Raw genomic sequence first — 17,991 nt, forward strand, 5'->3', positions numbered from 1 at the left:
TTTGTTGTTGATTTTCACAGCACTGCTAATTCTGCATAGAGCCTGCTTACAAAAGCTCTTTGAGATCATTTATAGAAGGCCTAAGGGTATTAACTTACTGTAATTTTCTGAAGATTCATTATCCAAAATCTTAATTCATTATAACAACTCTTATGAAAAACTATAGAACCAGTTTTTCTCTTTTATTTTCTTATTTGCACAGAATGAGCGATTCATTGTTCTTTTTAATTTGTTTCATGTGGTGCTTTTGAGTGCATTTCATAGAGGGCTGTTATTGAATTTCTGTGACTGTCATTATATATCCATACAACCTTTAGGAACTAATATTCTGGGTTTCCCAGTTCTGTAATCTACTTCGAATTTGAGGATTGACATAATTAGTTTTTCAAAGTTATAACCAGAATGTGAGAGACAGCACTGCAGATACTCAAGACCAAGGATTAGGATTGGAAGGAGAAAGTAATTAAAAATTATCCCAGCACATGCTTTTATTCTTTATTAAATTAAATTTACAACTCAAACTCTTATTGCTATTTGTATGTTTATTCTCTTGTCTGGTTTTCTTATCTCATCTCGCTTCCTTCTTAAAAGCCAGATAGAAGGTTATATAAGCTACTGCGTAGGCACAGGCAGCATTTGTCATTTGGTTAGTTGAGAAGTTAGAGAAGCATTGGGTCATTGAAGTGTCATACACATATCCAAATGTTCTTTTCCGAAAATTGAAAGAATCTTCACAGTAAAATAAATAAAAATAAGAAAACAAACATATTAAAACAGTTTTTTAGGAACATGCCTTTTCAAGTCTATACTAATGGTAATTTCTAACAACTTCCTGTATTTCAAGAGCTAGAAAGATGGCTGGATGGTAAAAATGGACAATTTTTCTAGCTTCTAAGGCAATCTTTAGAAGTAGAGAGAATTTGGCTTTGTATCATGAAATTTTGAAGCTTTATCCCTTCAACAAACGCCATTTCTCACCTTGATTAGAGTGTATTGACCGAAATATGCATGTAAAGATTTCAAAGCTTCACATATGTTAAGGTTTTATTTGTTTTTAACCTTCTTTGTGCCATGTCAAAATCTTCAAGGTAAGCTCATTCTTCTTTTTCTGTTATTTTTTATGTAATGAACCTCCTCTTGAAGGCATTAGCTGCCAGTTTTAGCAGCTCTTATGAGAAAGGGGTCATGGATTGGAGTAGGAAGGGAGCAGCATTTGTTGAGGACTAAATGCCAGGCTCTGTGTTACGCCTCATTTAGTTCTCCTTGAAGCCCATAAAGTAGGTGTTAGTATTATTATTCCTGTTTCACAGATAGGAGATCAAGATTCAGAGATTTTTAAGTAACACCTAGCTAGTGGTAGACCCAGAATGCCAATCCAGATATCTTTGGGATCAAGACAGTGTTGTAAATTCTTCTGGAGATGTAAAGAGAAATAGACACCCTCCCTGCCCTCAGTCAGCACATGCTTGAAATAGTGGAGGAAAATGAAGTTTCCATATTCACATCATGGAAAATTAATTCTAAAACAAGATCAAATTGTATTGTATAATAAGAGAAGTGCCACGAACAGGCGGGCAATCATGGGTGCTCTGAGTGTTCAGAGGAGGAGAGCTCTTCTTACTGATCTACAGAGAGCTTCTTCCAGAAATATTATTTAAGCATTAAAACCACATCTTTTTAAATAACAAAATTTTACCTGTGGTCACCTCTGGTGAGTGGAATTTGGGGTACATTATTTTTAGAGAAAAGGGTTCTCTAAAACACCCTTATCCTTTTGTTAAAAATTTTTAATGAAATGGCCAAAATTTACATTTTAACATTACGTCCTTTTTAGCCATTTTACATTTCATGAGTGTTATTAGACATGAGAGGTAAAAGACAGAGCATCATCTCTGCCCTCAGGGAGCTTGTAGTCTAATGGAGAAATGCAGGCATCCTATATAATAAAGAGGTAATGTGCAAATTGCCCCTCACACCCTCATGTCACAAGATGGCCGCCCCCACGTCCTCACAAGATGGCCACCACAAGATACCATCCCCATGTCATCACAAGATGGCCGCCCCACATCGTCACAAGATTGCTGCCACAAGATGGCCGCTCCATGTCATCACAGATGGCCAGCAGGGGAGGGCAGTTGGGGGCAACCAGGCCTGCAGGGGAGGGCAGTTGGGGGCAATCGGGCCGGCAGGGGAGCAGTTAGGTGTCAATCAGGCCGGCAGGAGAGCGGTTAGCCGTCCGTCAGGCCAGCAGGGGAGTGGTTAGGGGACTATCAGGCTGGCAAGCAGAAGCGGTTAGGGGCGATCAGGCAGGCAGGCAGGTGAGTTGTTAGGAGCCAGTAGTCCCGATTGTGAGAGGGATGTCCGACTGCCGGTTTAGGCCCGATCCCTGTGGTTTAGGCAGTCGGACATCCCCCGAGGGGTCCCAGATTGGAGAGGGTGCAGGCTGGGCTGAGGGACACACACCTCCCACCACCGCCCCGTGCACGAATTTCGTGCACCGAGCCTATAGTGTTAAAAAAGAAGGAAGAGAGGGAGAAGGCACATGCTGACAGGCAGAAACTAGGTTGTAATGTGTGCCTCTCTGATTATGTGAAACATGTAAAGACACAACTTCATTGTGTCCTTTAGAGACCAGGGACAATATCAATGGATTAGTCTCTTATTTCTTAGATTTTTGCTTATTTTTTCAGTGATTGGATTATCTTAATTGATTCTGAGATAAAAGATTAGAAATCTGTGAACTAAAGTGAGTTTTTACCTCTCTTTGCATTCCTATGCCAACTTCTATATTCTTCCTTAAAGTGAGTATCATGATGTACTTTCTTCTGGCTGTCATAAAAATTGTTTTTGGTGAAGTGATATTGTGTTGGAATTTTTTCTGTGAAAACTTTCATTGGCTTGTGTTTTATGATAAACAGTTGTATAGATCTTTTCTCACTGGACAAATTACTTCCCACCCCTAAATTATGTGTGTCTCTGACATAATTAAATTCCAAAAGTTCGAAGACATTTTCATATTATCTGTGTGTTCTCTGATGATAAGGTGCCTTGGAAAATGTGAGTCAGTCTTTTAAAAGAAATGCAGTAATCATACATTGATTTTAAATGACCCTGTCACACGTGAAAACAAATCAGATTGTTGCTCTTAATGAGCTTTTCAATTTACTATTCAGTAGATCAGATAAGTGGATTTAAGAGGTAATGATCCTGTTTAGTACTCAAGCTTGACTGTCAGATCCTAGTAGTGGAGAGAAATCCCTAGGGACAAAAGCGTTGACACAGTTCTAGATGGGATAATGGGAATCAAAGCTAATGGATGATAAAAGGAATGGTGCAAGTTACAAGGATAATTGTGGATTAAAGCCCTGCCATGTGTCAATGTTGACCGTTTTTTCTAGTATCTTATTGGGTCAAATCTGATGCTTTGAGGAACTGTTTTGACAGCAGAGCACAACAGACGCCTGTCTAGCTCTCTCCTTTCTTGAGTGCCAGGGACACAACAAAAAACCATCAATTTAAAAAAATATTTTTTAAATGTAAAATGTTTAAAATCACATTTTAGTTATTATGTTTTATTATTCAGTGTGGCATGGATAAAATCAAAATTTGATTAAGCCTGAGTTTTGCCATAAACAAGCATTTATAGTCTTAAAAATATAAAGTTTGATTTTACAAAAATACAGTTACAATTGGTTGGAGGTGGGGGTGGACACCCAAACAATTACAGTGTGAGCAGTAGCATGACAGGGGACAGCTCACTGCTGGAGGGAGGAGAGATGGCTTCTGACTGGGAATCAGGAAGAGGAAGAGGCAGATTCAGGCAAAATGAAGCACGTGAGCTCATGGAGCTCCGAAAGTGCCTGAGAAACCTGTTACCCAGCTTCATTTCATTGCGGCTCCCGGCTAAGGGAAACGGTAGAGGAGAAGTAGGTTGGGGTGAAGTTGTGAAGGGCCTTGTATGCCAGTAATCACATCAACACCAATTTTTCCAAGGGACCCAGTTCTCTCCCACCTATGAGAAAGGTTCGGGACCATAGTGAGATAGGGCAACTTCCCTTTCTACATGCCATTCTTCCTTTGAGCCTGCCATGTGCTTAAAGATTTCTGATCATTGGGGGTTGGTGGTGACTAACTTCCCTAGGTTCTGTCTTCCTAGCTCCCTCTTTTCCCCAGACATCTCACAAACACAGTGATAGCTTCAGTCGTATAAGAGAGGAAGGCCTACTCTCGTGAGCTGTCAGAGATAGTCATTGACGTGCTTTTCTGTAGGGCTCAGAAGTTAGCGGAAGAGGCAACAGGAATTTGGATATCAATCTTCCTTTCTTTGTCTCTCCCCCAGCTTCTCCCCTCCACCTTGGTGTTCTTTCCTTCTCTTGCCCTCTCCACCTGCCCCCATCTTCCCCCTCTCTTTTCTCTCTCTTTTTCTTTCTCTCTGATTTCCTCTATGGGCCTGAGGAGATTTTTTTGGTCATAGGACTTAGGTTGAAAACCTGGAACACAAGCTGCTGGTTTGAATAGTGCTTAAAATCCAAATATACGAGACTGTGCAATGAGCAGCCTTCCTCCCCTGTATAACCAACCCTGCAGCTCTGGGCGCCCTGTGATTTCTTTCTCACCTTCATGACCTATGGCAGTATATCAAGTTGTTGTTAACATAGGAAAAACAGGGCGGAGAGAGTGAAAGCTAAATTGCCATACCATATAGGAAATAGGCTGGTCAGGAGAAAGTGAGAAAACAATCACAGGGATCAAATCGCGGAAGAGAAATCCTATACAGCTGGTGTCTGGCAGGGATAACCTGGAATCACACCAGAGCATCAGGGAGTGTGGAGGTGTTAACTAACCCACCTCTCAGCTTTGCCAGGATATTAGGGAATATTCCATTGGCTGCCAGTGGCATTTTCCCAATTGAAGTGGGCTATGTGTTTACCAGCTCAGTGTGGCTTGGGTTGGGACTGAAATGTTGCACCCCAAACTCTGCAACCAACGCTCCCTAATTGGAAGCTTAGTGGATTCCCAGGCCCTGATGCACTCTGCAGAGACTTCCTGAGCCTGGAATGTCTGTTTCAGTGTGGAAAGTAAGACCTATCTCTGTTATTGGGGGGAGTTTAATCGAGGGATATTGGAGAATTTCTATAAATTCTTTCATTATATGTTTGAAATTATTTTTTATAACAGCCTAACATAATTCTGAATTATTTGGCGGCTTGCTGAAATCTGGAATGGATGGAAGCTTTGTGAATGTTGGAACCTTTTCCCGAGGCACTACAGTTTCTAGCCCTTCACATGCATATGCCTGTCTTTGAGAAAGGAGGGATACTAGTTCCCACTTTGGGGGGAAAAATATGTAGTGTGCTGGGAGTAAAATGAGTATGTGAGAGGGGTGTGTATGTGTTTCAAAATAAGAGAGATGCTTCCCAGAAAAAAGTTGGTAAATTTAAAAACTGTAAACATTTTTTTTAAATTCTTCATTTGCTCTCCCCACCTACTCCCTACTTTAATGTAGAAGCAAGCAAATACCTTACTTACAATTTAAATCTTCCATTTGTTCAGTGTGATAGTCTTTTAAAAATATAGGTTAATGGTAAAGTTTTTAACAATTGTTTTTGTGCAGGTATATGCCCGGATGTCAGAAGTACTAGGAATAACAGATGACAACCACGTTCTAGAAACATTCATGACGAAAATGTGAGTTCCTGCTCTGGTTTTTTATTTTTCTTTTGTTGGTGGTGGTTTGACTCTAATAGACCTTTTACTGTGCTTAAATCTCTTCATAAATATTAATTTTCTTAATAAGAGACTTTAAAAAGTGGGTTTTCTTAGGATGGTAGCATAGTTTTTAATTGAAACTTAATTTCTCATATTTAAAGTTCACCATCCAGATGACATTGTTATTTGTCAAGGTCTCCACACAATTGCAGTGTGCAGCATCAAGACATGGTTTTACAAAGTTTACAGACTCTGGCTCTTCAAGTCAATTGGGTAGCATTTTTTTTTTTTAATTGAAAAGAAAACACCCAATTTGAAAGACCAAGTGAAGAGATTTTTGCAAATTAGAATCACTGAGAGAGGTTTGATTACCTAAGGACAGGGCATTCATTGCCTTTGAAGGAAGCTATGGCTGTCAGAGACATATTCATGGAAACTGAATTAATTATCCTTACAATATTAGCAGAATTCACTAGTTTCGAGTCATAGATAAAACTTTTACCCTTAGCCTAAACTGGTGTGCCTCCACTTGGCATCCCACTTTATCTGTGTAACACATAAATAGTACTATCTTGCTTCCAGAGAATAAAGCTAGATAAACAATCATAAGCATAAGAAGTGAGTTTTGGAGCCACAAGTTGGATGGTTCGTTTCTTGGGAGAAACTGTGAGTCTCTATTTGACTTCCTTGTAGCTCCTGCTGTCCATCCCCATGTTTGTTTCAGATACAAACTTAATGTTTTTCCTGTGAAACACTTAGGCAACTTTTTCATTTATAAAACTAAATGAATAGAATTATGCACCATTTGTACATTGACTGTATATGTTTTGAATGTGCTATAAAAAGAATAGAATGGAAAATGTCCCATTGGTATTTTGTGATTTAGGTCTTCAAACTTACATGAATGTATGTGTATTTCCATGTTTTCCCTATACAAGCAAATACCTTACTTACAATTTAAAACTTCTTGTTTATATTTAGTGTTACAAACCTTAAATACTGGGGAAGATGTGAGCCTGTAATTTCGAGGACTCTTCAGTTCCTAAATGACCTTTCTGTTGGATATCCTTTTTACTATATATTTGATCATTTATATGAACAGCCTAACAAGTGTATTCCATTAGCTAGGTATTTTTAATAAGGTCAAAATGTTCTAAAATATTACCTTATAAAAACTGAATTCCTAAGAATCAGTATGTCTTCAGTTGTGTTCAATTGAAAAGAATATTCTTTTCATTAGTTAAGAGACATAAAGGAATTGGAAGAAAATTTTAAGTGTTTTGAACACTTTTTTGATTATTGGTCCTATCAACTCAACATCTTATTTACTCTAAAATGAGACTTCTCAGTACACATTAAATGTTTATAATTTTCTCTCATTAGCAGATTTGTAAAATCTAAAACCAGAATCATCTTTTCTTATTAGGTTAATTGATAATACTGTCGTGTTTCTACCAATGAGAGAGAAGAGTGTAAAAAATAAATGTTGGTTTAGTTAACCACTAAGATTAGCTATTATTTTAATATTAAGATAACATTCTGAAAATGGGGGCATTGGAGAGAAATCTTTAATGTAGGTTCACTTCAGGAATATGTTTGTATTAGTTAACTTTAAAATTGTGTTTCTTGGCAAGCCATAAAAGATTTCCAAAGTATTAGACACCCACTTTTGTGCTGGAATTTAATATGCAACTTTTTATTGGAAAATAATCGTCCTTGTCTGGCAAAATCCACCATGCAATATTTCTGTTAGTAGGTATAATGCAATAAAGTCAGGGAGGGCTATTTATCACTACAAATTTTGAGGATTTCAGGATTCTTTTTATTATTTTAATATATTTCTTTGATATTAAATCAGAAAAATGATAAATTACACCTGTCCAGGCTGTTTTTCCTTTTTACTGGAAAGTGATGTACAACCCAATTCCAGTGGTCATTTTGGCTTTTTAAGATATGTATTTTTTCTTATTAAAAAAAAAACCTGAACCTGTATTTTTTTAAAATAATAATGCTGAAATACTCTTTATTTCTAACATATGAAGTGGTTTATAAGTACTTCCTAGTATTGCAAACTCTGGCCTTTTCACAATGAATTACTCTGAGAGCATATTATCTAGAAAGAAACCTGTTATTTTATAGCACATATCTATTGTTTAGATTTACCCTATCTTTTAGGTTGAAATTGAAATCTAATATAAAATTAATTTGATTTGTATTCTTTTTAGTATAATTTGCATAATGCCTAGTTTATTTGTGTCTGCTATTAAGATCCTCCTATCTCCTTATATTCTGTATATATTCTTTAATCCTACAATTATAACCTTTTGTTTTATAAGCTCTTTATTGCTTTTGAGCACTTCTTAAAGTTACTGAAAAATCATATTTTCAGAAAACTTATTAGATAAAAGTTTAAAAGCTATAACATTTTAAACTAAAGGATACGAATGGTTTCAACCTGGGTACATTGATTTATATTTTTTAACAATTATTTCAGGTTTGCATATTTAGAAATATATATTAGCTCAATTTGATTTCAGTGCTCAGTTATTTGAATTATAAATCATTATGTCCCTTCTAGCTGATCAGTCATGAAATATCTTTGAATTCATTTACATAATGGAATATGTGAGTGGTGTATCTATTTCAGTGCAGTTGCTGGCTACTTAATGCATGTTTTGTTGTTTCCTATCGATTTCTTTATTATAATTTGTTTTTAAGTCCTGATTTTAAAGCAATACATTATTTTTGTGTTAAAAATAAGATGCCATTCTTCAGAAATAGAAACAGTTATGCAGGATAAAAAATCATCACTGATTGACCCCTGTTAATATAAATATGTTTATATATTCATACTAAAATATTAGTAACAGATGAAAAGCATGTTATGTTACAATGAAGTGTTTAAATGTTCCTTATGACTTTATAAGGCATATTTTCAGATACCTTTTTTTTCTGTTTTTATCTTCTTCAGAGTGAATCTTATTCAGTGTTTATGGTCCTCAAAGCCAGTTTCTGAACTTTTGTGTCCTTGTATCTGACCACTTGTTTAGAAATTGAGAACATAAAATATCCTCATTTTTAGGAAGTGCTAAAAAAAGCCTGTGTTCATTTGCCCAGAGGTAGTAAGTAGCCTCAAACTATAGTGACCATCACAATCCCTAGAGTTCTTGTTGGAATACAAATGCTAGACCTCACCTCCAGATTGAGGTTTTGGGAGGTGTTAGACTGAGCCCTGAGAATTTGCATTTTCAGCAAGTCTCGGATGATGCTGGTGGCTCAGGAACTGTACTTTGAGAACTGCCTCAAGATCATTAGAAAATAGAATGGGATGTCCTAAACAGAGAAGTCTCGTTCTCCTCCCACTTCTCCATGGGACTTTGACTTCGCCGGGAAAAGGCGGCCTATCTCCCTAAATAAAATGTTTGTGAGGAGGCTGCCAATACGTGAAGTCCCAGGATTTTAACTGGAGAGCGAGTCTTGCATTTTACCCCACGGTTTCTGTTTGCCAAATTTGAAGGTTTTCAAATTGTTTAAGGCTATCGTAATTTTAAAATTCAGAGGCCTTTTTTGATAGAAAGTTTGTTTTCCTATCAAATTCATTACATGGGGCATATAAAATCCATGTGGCAAATACATCTGAGTAACTTTTTAACATAGTCTTTAAATTTCCAAGACTAAATTTCCCGACTTCCAGATTCCAAGTAGTAGCTTTTTGGGACATGCACAGGTCCCGGGCAGCCCGCCCTCCACCTCCACCCCCAGGTGCAGGGGTCCTCCTCCTTTGTGAAGTGTTTTGCAGGCAGAAATTCTGCTTTCTATCTGGGGAAGGGACGAGATTGTTCAGATGATCAGAACAAGGAAGCTGCTGGGAAAATTGGAGAAAATGAGGGTCATACAGAGCAATGAGACAGACTAAACCTATGTTAAATGCCGAGAAAGAGGGAAGAAAGGGTTACATTTCATCCAAAATTCTATTTGTTTATTAATCATTACTTCAAGGTGTTTTTTTCCTTGGAAAAATATTTGATCAGTATTTCTACTGCAATTTGCTTATTTGCTCAAATTTTCAGCAGTGACATGTGTCTAATTGGGGGTTTCAGATAATAATGAGAATGGATTTTTATTTTCCATTAGGCCCTCTGATGGTAGTTGCCCTTACTACATCATCCTTAGAGCTTTAAGAAAACTCAAAAATAGCTTTAGCTTTTTGAAACAGACCCCATAAAAGACTTCTACATTAATTCATGAAAGTATCCAAACTCATTTTTACCCTGTTGTTACTCTTAACGTCAACAGTTCTTAGGATTAATAACTTATCCATATTATTCCAAGACCACCTACATAATTGACCGGGCCCAGAACAAAATGAACATGTGGGGTGCCTTGTTCCTGAGTTATTAAGAATTTCAAGCCCTCAATAGCAAAGCATTGAACCAAAGGCAGGACCGTGTGCAAGTTCCTGCACACCAGGATTTGGTGAATATAATTCCTACCCATGTGCATCTTAGACCTACTTATCTATTAGTTCATTTCAATGGTTTTCATGTTTGCAAGCCACAGTCTTATTTCCTGTCCAAACTACTTAGTCACCCTGATTTTATTTTTTAACCCCAAACCTCTTCCAGCTTCATTTGTCTTTTAAGTGCAATAAACTAGAACAGCATCCTTATTTAGATTTAACCTTGAGTAAGCATAAAATAGTGATTTTTAAATTTAATTCCATACTCATCTTTATGATTTACTTTATCTTATTGGCCTCTTTCAATTAGCAAATGTTAATTAAGCATTTGCTCAGTACAGAGCAAAAGGGCAAATGAGACACAGCCCCTGCCTTTACAGAACTGATCCTGATTCCAGACTTCCTTTCCTATATTTCTACTAAGAGCTCAAAGAATATTGTATTGTTAACATAAAAACATTCAAACCTGTAAAGAATTTTTGTGAGTATATTTGAGCCAAACTGTCAACAATTGCCGGGAAGCAGAACCTCAACGGATTGAGATAATGCTCCAGAGAATGGCGGTCTTTCATCTATTTTTATACATTGCAATCAAAGGAGGGGATGTAGGTGGGTTACATGAAATCCATTGGTGATAGACTAGAGAGGCGGGAGAAAGCAAAACGGGGGGCGGGGGGGGGGGGGGGAGGAACCCCGGGGATTGGATAAAAAGTAAAATGATAGACACATACTTAAGGTGGATGCAGGATAGTTAACAGTAACAACATGTAACAGTCACAGTGAAGGAATTTGTGTTGTCTGTCCTGGGGCTCAGGCACATTAGGTTGTGCCCAAGGGGTCCAGAAAAAGGGAAATTACAAGTTACATTTCAAGGATATGTTAGCATAGATGCAAAAAGACAATAGGCTCAGTTTAGGTAAAGATTGACCTTGTCAGGGAAAATACCGGCCTAGGACATGACTACCCACCAAAACTGCTTTTAGTTCAAGTTTTAATTTCAGACCATCCTTTGTGGTTACTTTAGGTCTTTAAGTTTGTACGACTGCCATGCAAGCCTTCCCTGAGCTTGTCAGGTTAGCATGTGGCTTTTTTTTTTTTTTTTGTCCACAGTATTGTTAACAGAGTTCCTTTTTTTAAAATTTGACTCAAATAAATTACATACTAAATTTCTGAAAATCTACACATTAAACATAATGTGGGTATGTGACGTTTTGGTGTGGATTTGAGTGAGCTCTTTTTAGTCAAGGTCATTTAGACATAGCTTACAAATCATTAATTAAGCATGCAAGTAATATAAAAACCAGACGTCCTCACCCTGTCACCGATCTTCCCACCCCTGGGGTGCATCCTGAATGAGGTGAGGGTCAGGAAAGAGTAGAAGATGAGAAATGAAGCAAAAGTCTAGAATAAAATAAGAGTGAAGGATAGAAGGAATGTCTGTTACAGGAAATACTTAGTAATAACCAGTAGTAGTTCTGCTTTGGTGAAACAGTATTAAAATGTATTGCTTTATTTCAGTGAATACCACCATCTCCAGATGGCTTTGAGAATGTTAAGTAAAACTAGCTTCAGCATATATGCCTCAGGCATACGTCTATTAACATTTCTCGTCAAAAGAAATGTTGATTTATTTTTCTGTTTTCTGTCTCTATCATCCATAGAAAAAGCATCCCATAACTTATCTGCTCGGTTTGCTTTTATACTAGGATCAAGTGTGAGAATCCTTTCTACTCTTCTGTAGCCAGCTTATTCAGACCTTCACACATTTCTTTAAATTCTTGCCTCACAAGATTACCTTCCTTGAGTATTGTTTTAATCTGATCATTTCTCTTCCCAAAAGCCCAGAATTCCTTCTACTTGCTTCTCAGGTCAACGTAAAATTATTGATTTGAACTTGAGTCCTTTAATGGTACTTGACTTATTGAGTTCCCATAACTAATTTCTGATCCACCACTCAACCACAATTTATACTTGATACTTTTCCTTGGGCCAAGGAAATTCATTTTACCTCCCCCTTGACATCCTTCATGGTCTTTCACTGAATCACCACCTATGCTGTTCTCTTCATTTGACCCATCATAACTCAATTTGATGTCTTTTAAATTTTTTTTTAGGTCTTGCTGAAGTCTTAGTAAAGCCATCCTGAAATAGCTACAATTCACTGTGTTAACTGAAAGAACATGAACAAGTCATGTAATTTCTCTGGAGGCTCAATTTCTTCATCAGCAGAAAGGGGATATTACCTATCTCTTAGGATTTTATATGGATTAAGTAAAATAATAAATATATAACAATATATTTGTTCTATCTAACAAAAATAAAGCACCTTGTATTACTGACCCTGTCATGTAGTAGGTGCTCACTAAATAGCAAGCCCTTCATTTTCATTCCTATCATCTTTGATTTTCTTAATGTTCCTGAAAACCTAGGTCTTATCTATATACCTGAGGATAAATATAACTTGGTATTGGCCAGTCCTCTCTCTGGTGAGGTTATAAGTTATTAGAGGGCATTTGAACATATTGTTACCCCTCTTATTGGGTGACTAAGCCTTTAATTCCTCTTCCTTGTACGTGATTATTAGTATCCCTGAAGATGCTTCATTTTGGTTACACCTATTTGGAGTTTTTAGTTTAGTAGGGTTTATTAGCATAACCTTGTTTGTGAAATAACTGAACCACTAGTTCAGTAATTATACTTTGTACCTATCTACAATAATTTCAAACATGTAATTTTCTTATCCGTGAACTTTCTTTTATCATCGGTGTCTAATTCTATCTACAAAAACTGTTTGTAAACATATATGACTTTTATCGACTAGATTAGTACCATCATCCACCCTCTTGTACTTAGTGAATGAATATTATATTATTACACTATTAGTGGCCCAGTGTATGAAATTCGTGCACTCAGCGGAGCGGGGTCCCCCAGCCTGCCCTGTGCCCTATCACAGTTGGGGAGCCCCATGATCCATCACCCCAAAGAGGTAGACCTCCGCGAGCCTCATGTCCCTGGGCCCGGGGGCAGGGACACAAGGCTCACGTACCCAGGGCCAGCACCAGGCAGGGGATGGGAAGCAGCCTCACGCAAGTCCTGACACTGCAAGTCCCCACCCACCCGAGCCAGCTGCGCATGCCAGCCTCCTGCTGATTGGTCATTACGCGTGAGGGCGTCACAACCATTTGCATATTAGCTCTTTATTAGATAGACTAGTGGCCCGGTGCATGAAATTCGTGCACATTAAAAGGGGATTAATTAAAGGAAATACTTTAATATTTCTATTTGCCCTTTCTCTATAATATAAGTGTCAGAGATGAAAGAAAATTAGTAAAATGTATACAAAAATCTTCCTCCTGTCAGAGTCTGGGGCGTGCCCTGGGACCCAGAGTCAAGTCCTGCCCACCCATGGCCCCTCAAAATTGCGCAAGACTCAGACCCATCTGGCCCCACCCCCATTGGGTTAGATCCAGACCCGGCTGGCCCCACCCTTGTCAAGCCCCACCGGGGGGGGGGGGGCGCAGCCTCAGGTCCCCTGGCCCAGGCCGGGGTGGAGGGCATGCCTTGAGGTCCCCCATCAAGCCCCGCTGGTCGGGGGGCACAGCCTCAGGTCTCCCCATGCACCCTCAGGTCCCCCTGCCCGGTGCTGGGGCAGGGGGCGTGGCCTGAGGTCCCCTGTCAATCCCCATTGTGCTGGGGGTGCAGCCTCAGGTCCCTGCTGATTGCTCGTTAAGGCTCGTTATGGGAATTTGGCCTCCGCTGTGGGTGCAGATATCTTGTGTTACGGAAACCCACGCCTCTGCTGTGGGCGCCACCATATTTGTGACAGTGTGACAGTCAATTTGCATATTCCCTCTTTAGTAGGTAGGATTTCTTTGATTCTCAAACAGAAATTTCTTCACATTTTAACACTTCTGTAAAACAGATGTCTTACAGTTTAAGGTATTTTTAAGCATCTTTTCTTTCTTAATAGCACCTAGAGTTATGTTTTTTATATTCAGTAGTGTAGGTTTGATGAAATATGGAAGATACTCAGTAAAGGCTTGATACCATGAATTGAAGTCATACTTGGTGCTACTGTGCTCATCAGCTGCTAAATTAAAGTGTGTGGTACTCCTGTAATTTAAGAAATTAGTTCATCCTCAATTTTGTTATCCTCCTCTTCAAAGGATACGTGGATACAGAAAGGAATTTTGCTTAGTGAGTTACTATCAGCCAGGCTATGGAGTTTACTCAGTCCCGGATGTGATGAAAGTTCATTAATGAATTGGTTCCTTCCTGAAAGAACAGTTTCCCTGTTCCCTCTGGGACTTAGTTACAGCTTCGGTTGTGTCTCAAGAAGCTAGTAGTCTGTGCAGACTCACTGGTCTCTTTAAAATCAAATGGATATGATGTAACATAGTGAAAAGAACTTACACTTGACAATCAGAGTTGGACTTGAATCTTGGTTTTACCATTTGCATGTTTTCTGTGTGACCTTTCCTGAATTCTCTTACTCAGGGCTCTAGACTCCTACTGCTGTTGCTGATAACCACCATCACCACGTTCACTGAAATGTGCTATTCAGAATGCCACCCAACTAAAATGCTCCCACCAACTAAAATGGTGTGACTTAGACAATCATAAAATGATTAGCCATTATTTTTAGTCCTCACCCCTGAGGATATATTGAGAGAGAGAGGAGAGAGGGAGAGAGAAACATCAATGTGAGAGAGAAATATCCATTGACTGCCTCTTGTACACATCCTGATGGGGGATTGAACTCACAGCCTAGGTGCATGCTCTGACTGGAATCAAACCTGCAACCTTTTGGTATATGGGACGATACTCCAAACAACTGAGCCACCTGGCCAGGGCTCCATTTGCATTGTGTTTTTTTAACATTACAGACCCTCTTAAGGACCATAACTAGCTTGGAATTGAATTCCTATACGGGAATATAAATATTCAGATGAACTCTCATTTTTTTCTTTATTGAAAACAGTATTTACTCTTAGTCACTTGTTCTTTAGAATGTAATGAAAAGGTGGCAAGGCTGGCCTTGGTTCAAAGGGCACAGATGCAGTTCTGCAGAAAGTGTATCTTTGGCAGACGAGAGTCTTCCTGTGAATGTTGTGTTTATTGCTCCCATAAATATTCTGTTGTCAAAACAGGACTCGCTGTTTATTAGCAGCACTGATAGGAAGATTCCTATTAATGGTAGCATTCTGATTACCCACAGACCCTGTCACTTTTAACTTTGCAATTCTAAGAGAATTGTGTTTGGTGATTACTTAAGGTATTTCTTAGTTTATTGACCCCCACCCTGTTTAACTGAATGGAGTTTGAGTGGCAGTTCTGCTCAGTGATTACACCGGAAAAAAATCATCAAATGTGCACCTTCATAGGCAGGGAAAGACCTGCTACCGGTCAGCCCTGATTTCCTTGCCCTTCGGCCTGCCAGAAACACTCAGTGCATTGACACCCACCGAACACAGTGCAAGGAGGAGAGCGCATAGATGCGGCCCTGTCCCTAGAAAGCATCCTAACGTGGAGGTGAGCAGATATGCATGCTTGATATGCCGCTGGAATGGTGGCCTTAGAATCAAGGGGACTTGGATCTAAATCATACTAGTTGTTTCTCTTGGAAAGTTCTATTTAATGTTTTGAGTTTGTTTTTTCATCTGAAAAATAGAAGCGATACTACCTATCTCATGGGATTGTGAGAATCAACCTTGTAAGTAGTAAACATTCTGTAAACGTTGAATCTCTGCATCTTTGTGTCTTCTTCCCTGGTTTAAAATTGAAAAAGACGTTTTTATCATTTGATCCTCACAACAGTCCTATAAGACAGATAGCTTGAGCATAGGTTTCATCCTCACTCGTTGGAGAGGGAAAGTAAGGCTCAGAGTGGCTGAGTATGGTGCTCAGACACATCCAGCCCACTGAATGGTGTAATTAAGCTGAAAGCCCAGGCTTCCTGACTTGTGTTCCAATGTGTTTTCTACTCCTTTACATCCACAGCTGAGTGACTAAAACCTCAAGTTAGATTTCAGTGTCCCTGTACGGAGGCAATAGAGAGAGTTCTTCTATACTTGGAGACGATGTGAAGGAAAGAGTCGGCGTTTTCATGGGAACATGAATGGTGCCGTTTAAGGTTCGTATAGCCTGCAAGAAGGGCATGAGTAAGTAGGCAGGGATCGACCCAGAGAGGCCCTGGCTGTAGCAGAAAACATGCAACTGGGTAAAGTAAACGAAGAGGGTGTTTTGATGACAGCGTTAACCAGAAATTCTTCAGGCCTGTGATCATGTTTAAGTATTATTTCATAATGTTATTCTCATCATGCGTTGAACTGTTCGGATGATGGTTCAGTACAGTAGAAAGAACATGGTCTTTGGAGTTAAACCTCACTTCAGATCTCAGCACTACCCATCCATAACTGTATTACCTTAGGCAAGTAACAATTTCTCCGTGCTCGTTTTACCTATGGATTAGAAATAATAATATTTTGCACTCTAATTGTGAAGATTGGGTGAGTTACATATGAAATTCCTTGCACACAATAGGTACTTGAGCAATGTCAGGCCCTCTAAGCCTGACCTTCAGTCCTTGATGACGTGCAGTCTGCTACATCCTCCTGGCTGTATTCCCTTCTCCTTCACCTAAAGCAGACTTTCCTTAGGTTTCTAACTGAGCTCATTGTTTCTTAGAATTGAACATTTTTCTCCTTCTTGATAGCCTATTATGGGTCTTTTATCATTATTTTATTATGAAATAATATTAAGTAAAGAGAAATTCTCACATTACATCAAAAACGTAAAAAAAGGTCAGTTTTAATTTTCCACTACGAAGGCTTTAATAGTAAAGAAGTTTTTGTCTTAATTATAAAATTAATTCTTCCTCTCCAGGACGAGAACATGTATAAGATGAGAAAAGTAATTGCACTGGTTAATAATAGATTGCCATTCTTAACAGTATGAAGGACATTTCTCTAGGAATACTCTTTCGAAATAATATTTATTCCTCATAAGTAGGCATTAGTGCCATTGTAATTCAGTGTTACTTTGTGATTTATTACCTATTGATAAGACAGTTATATTTCGCCAAATTCCTTAACTTCTATTACCTATATCCTTTTAAAAAAACTGGTGAAGATAGATGCTGTGAAATTCATGCTAAAAAATCACACGGTAAGTCTGATTTCCTCTCATTAATGACTAGAGTTTCCAGGTGGCTTAGTTAAAGCGTTTGTAACGTGGCTGCTCTTTTGCTTCCATTAGAGTGAACACTTCCCCTTCCTCGGCATCAGTGACAGTGACAGGCTCAGTGACTTCAGGTGCCGAACCACCTTCTACACAGCCCTCACCCGCCTTCTGATGGTCGATCTAGGTACGGGTAAGGATTTAAGCTCACTTGTTAAGGATTACCAGTATACCTGTGAATAAAGACGGGAAATGCTCGTGAGGACCACATTTAACTTACCGCATTTGCCACCTCTGACAGTTTTCTATAACTTTCTAAGACTTGAGCGCTCACTTGTTAACATCAGAACCAGAAGACAAATCTTTGTACTTAAGGTGGTATTTTTCACTTCAGATAGTACTTGTATTAATTCTTTACTTCTTCTAAATTTATTTTCTGGGTGTCCTTTGGAACATTCATTTTACTGCTAGGAATCTAGGAACAATCTTAAATACAGAAAAGCTTTGCACATTTAATCTAAAGAAAACATAGAAAAAATGTAAATATCTAACATAGGGAATTGTAAAATTAGGCACACCCACTTACTTGATGGAGTGATATATGGTCATTAAAAATAACAATTTGAAGACAATGCAAGACATGA

At 38.5% G+C, this 17,991-nt stretch overlaps 1 protein-coding gene across 4 annotated transcripts in view; it reads left to right on the forward strand.

The window, feature by feature from the left end:
- The window catches only part of RANBP17 (RAN binding protein 17), a 232,729-nt gene that overhangs the window by 138,488 nt on the left and 76,250 nt on the right, over window positions 1–17,991 (forward strand). For 2 of the 4 annotated variants that reach the window (XM_079771004.1, XM_079771006.1), the window contains 4 exons: window positions 5,615–5,688; window positions 6,691–6,771; window positions 17,272–17,335; window positions 17,426–17,540. In XM_079771004.1, coding sequence (XP_079627130.1) covers window positions 5,615–5,688; window positions 6,691–6,771; window positions 17,272–17,335; window positions 17,426–17,540 — 334 coding nt within the window. The remainder of the gene's footprint in view (window positions 1–5,614; window positions 5,689–6,690; window positions 6,772–17,271; window positions 17,336–17,425; window positions 17,541–17,991) is intronic. The other 2 variants (XM_079771005.1, XM_079771007.1) reach the window with 1 other exon arrangement.

The sequence above is a fragment of the Cnephaeus nilssonii genome (genome assembly GCF_951640355.1).
Source record: "Cnephaeus nilssonii genome assembly, chromosome: 5".
NCBI classification, from domain to species: domain Eukaryota; kingdom Metazoa; phylum Chordata; class Mammalia; order Chiroptera; family Vespertilionidae; genus Cnephaeus; species Cnephaeus nilssonii.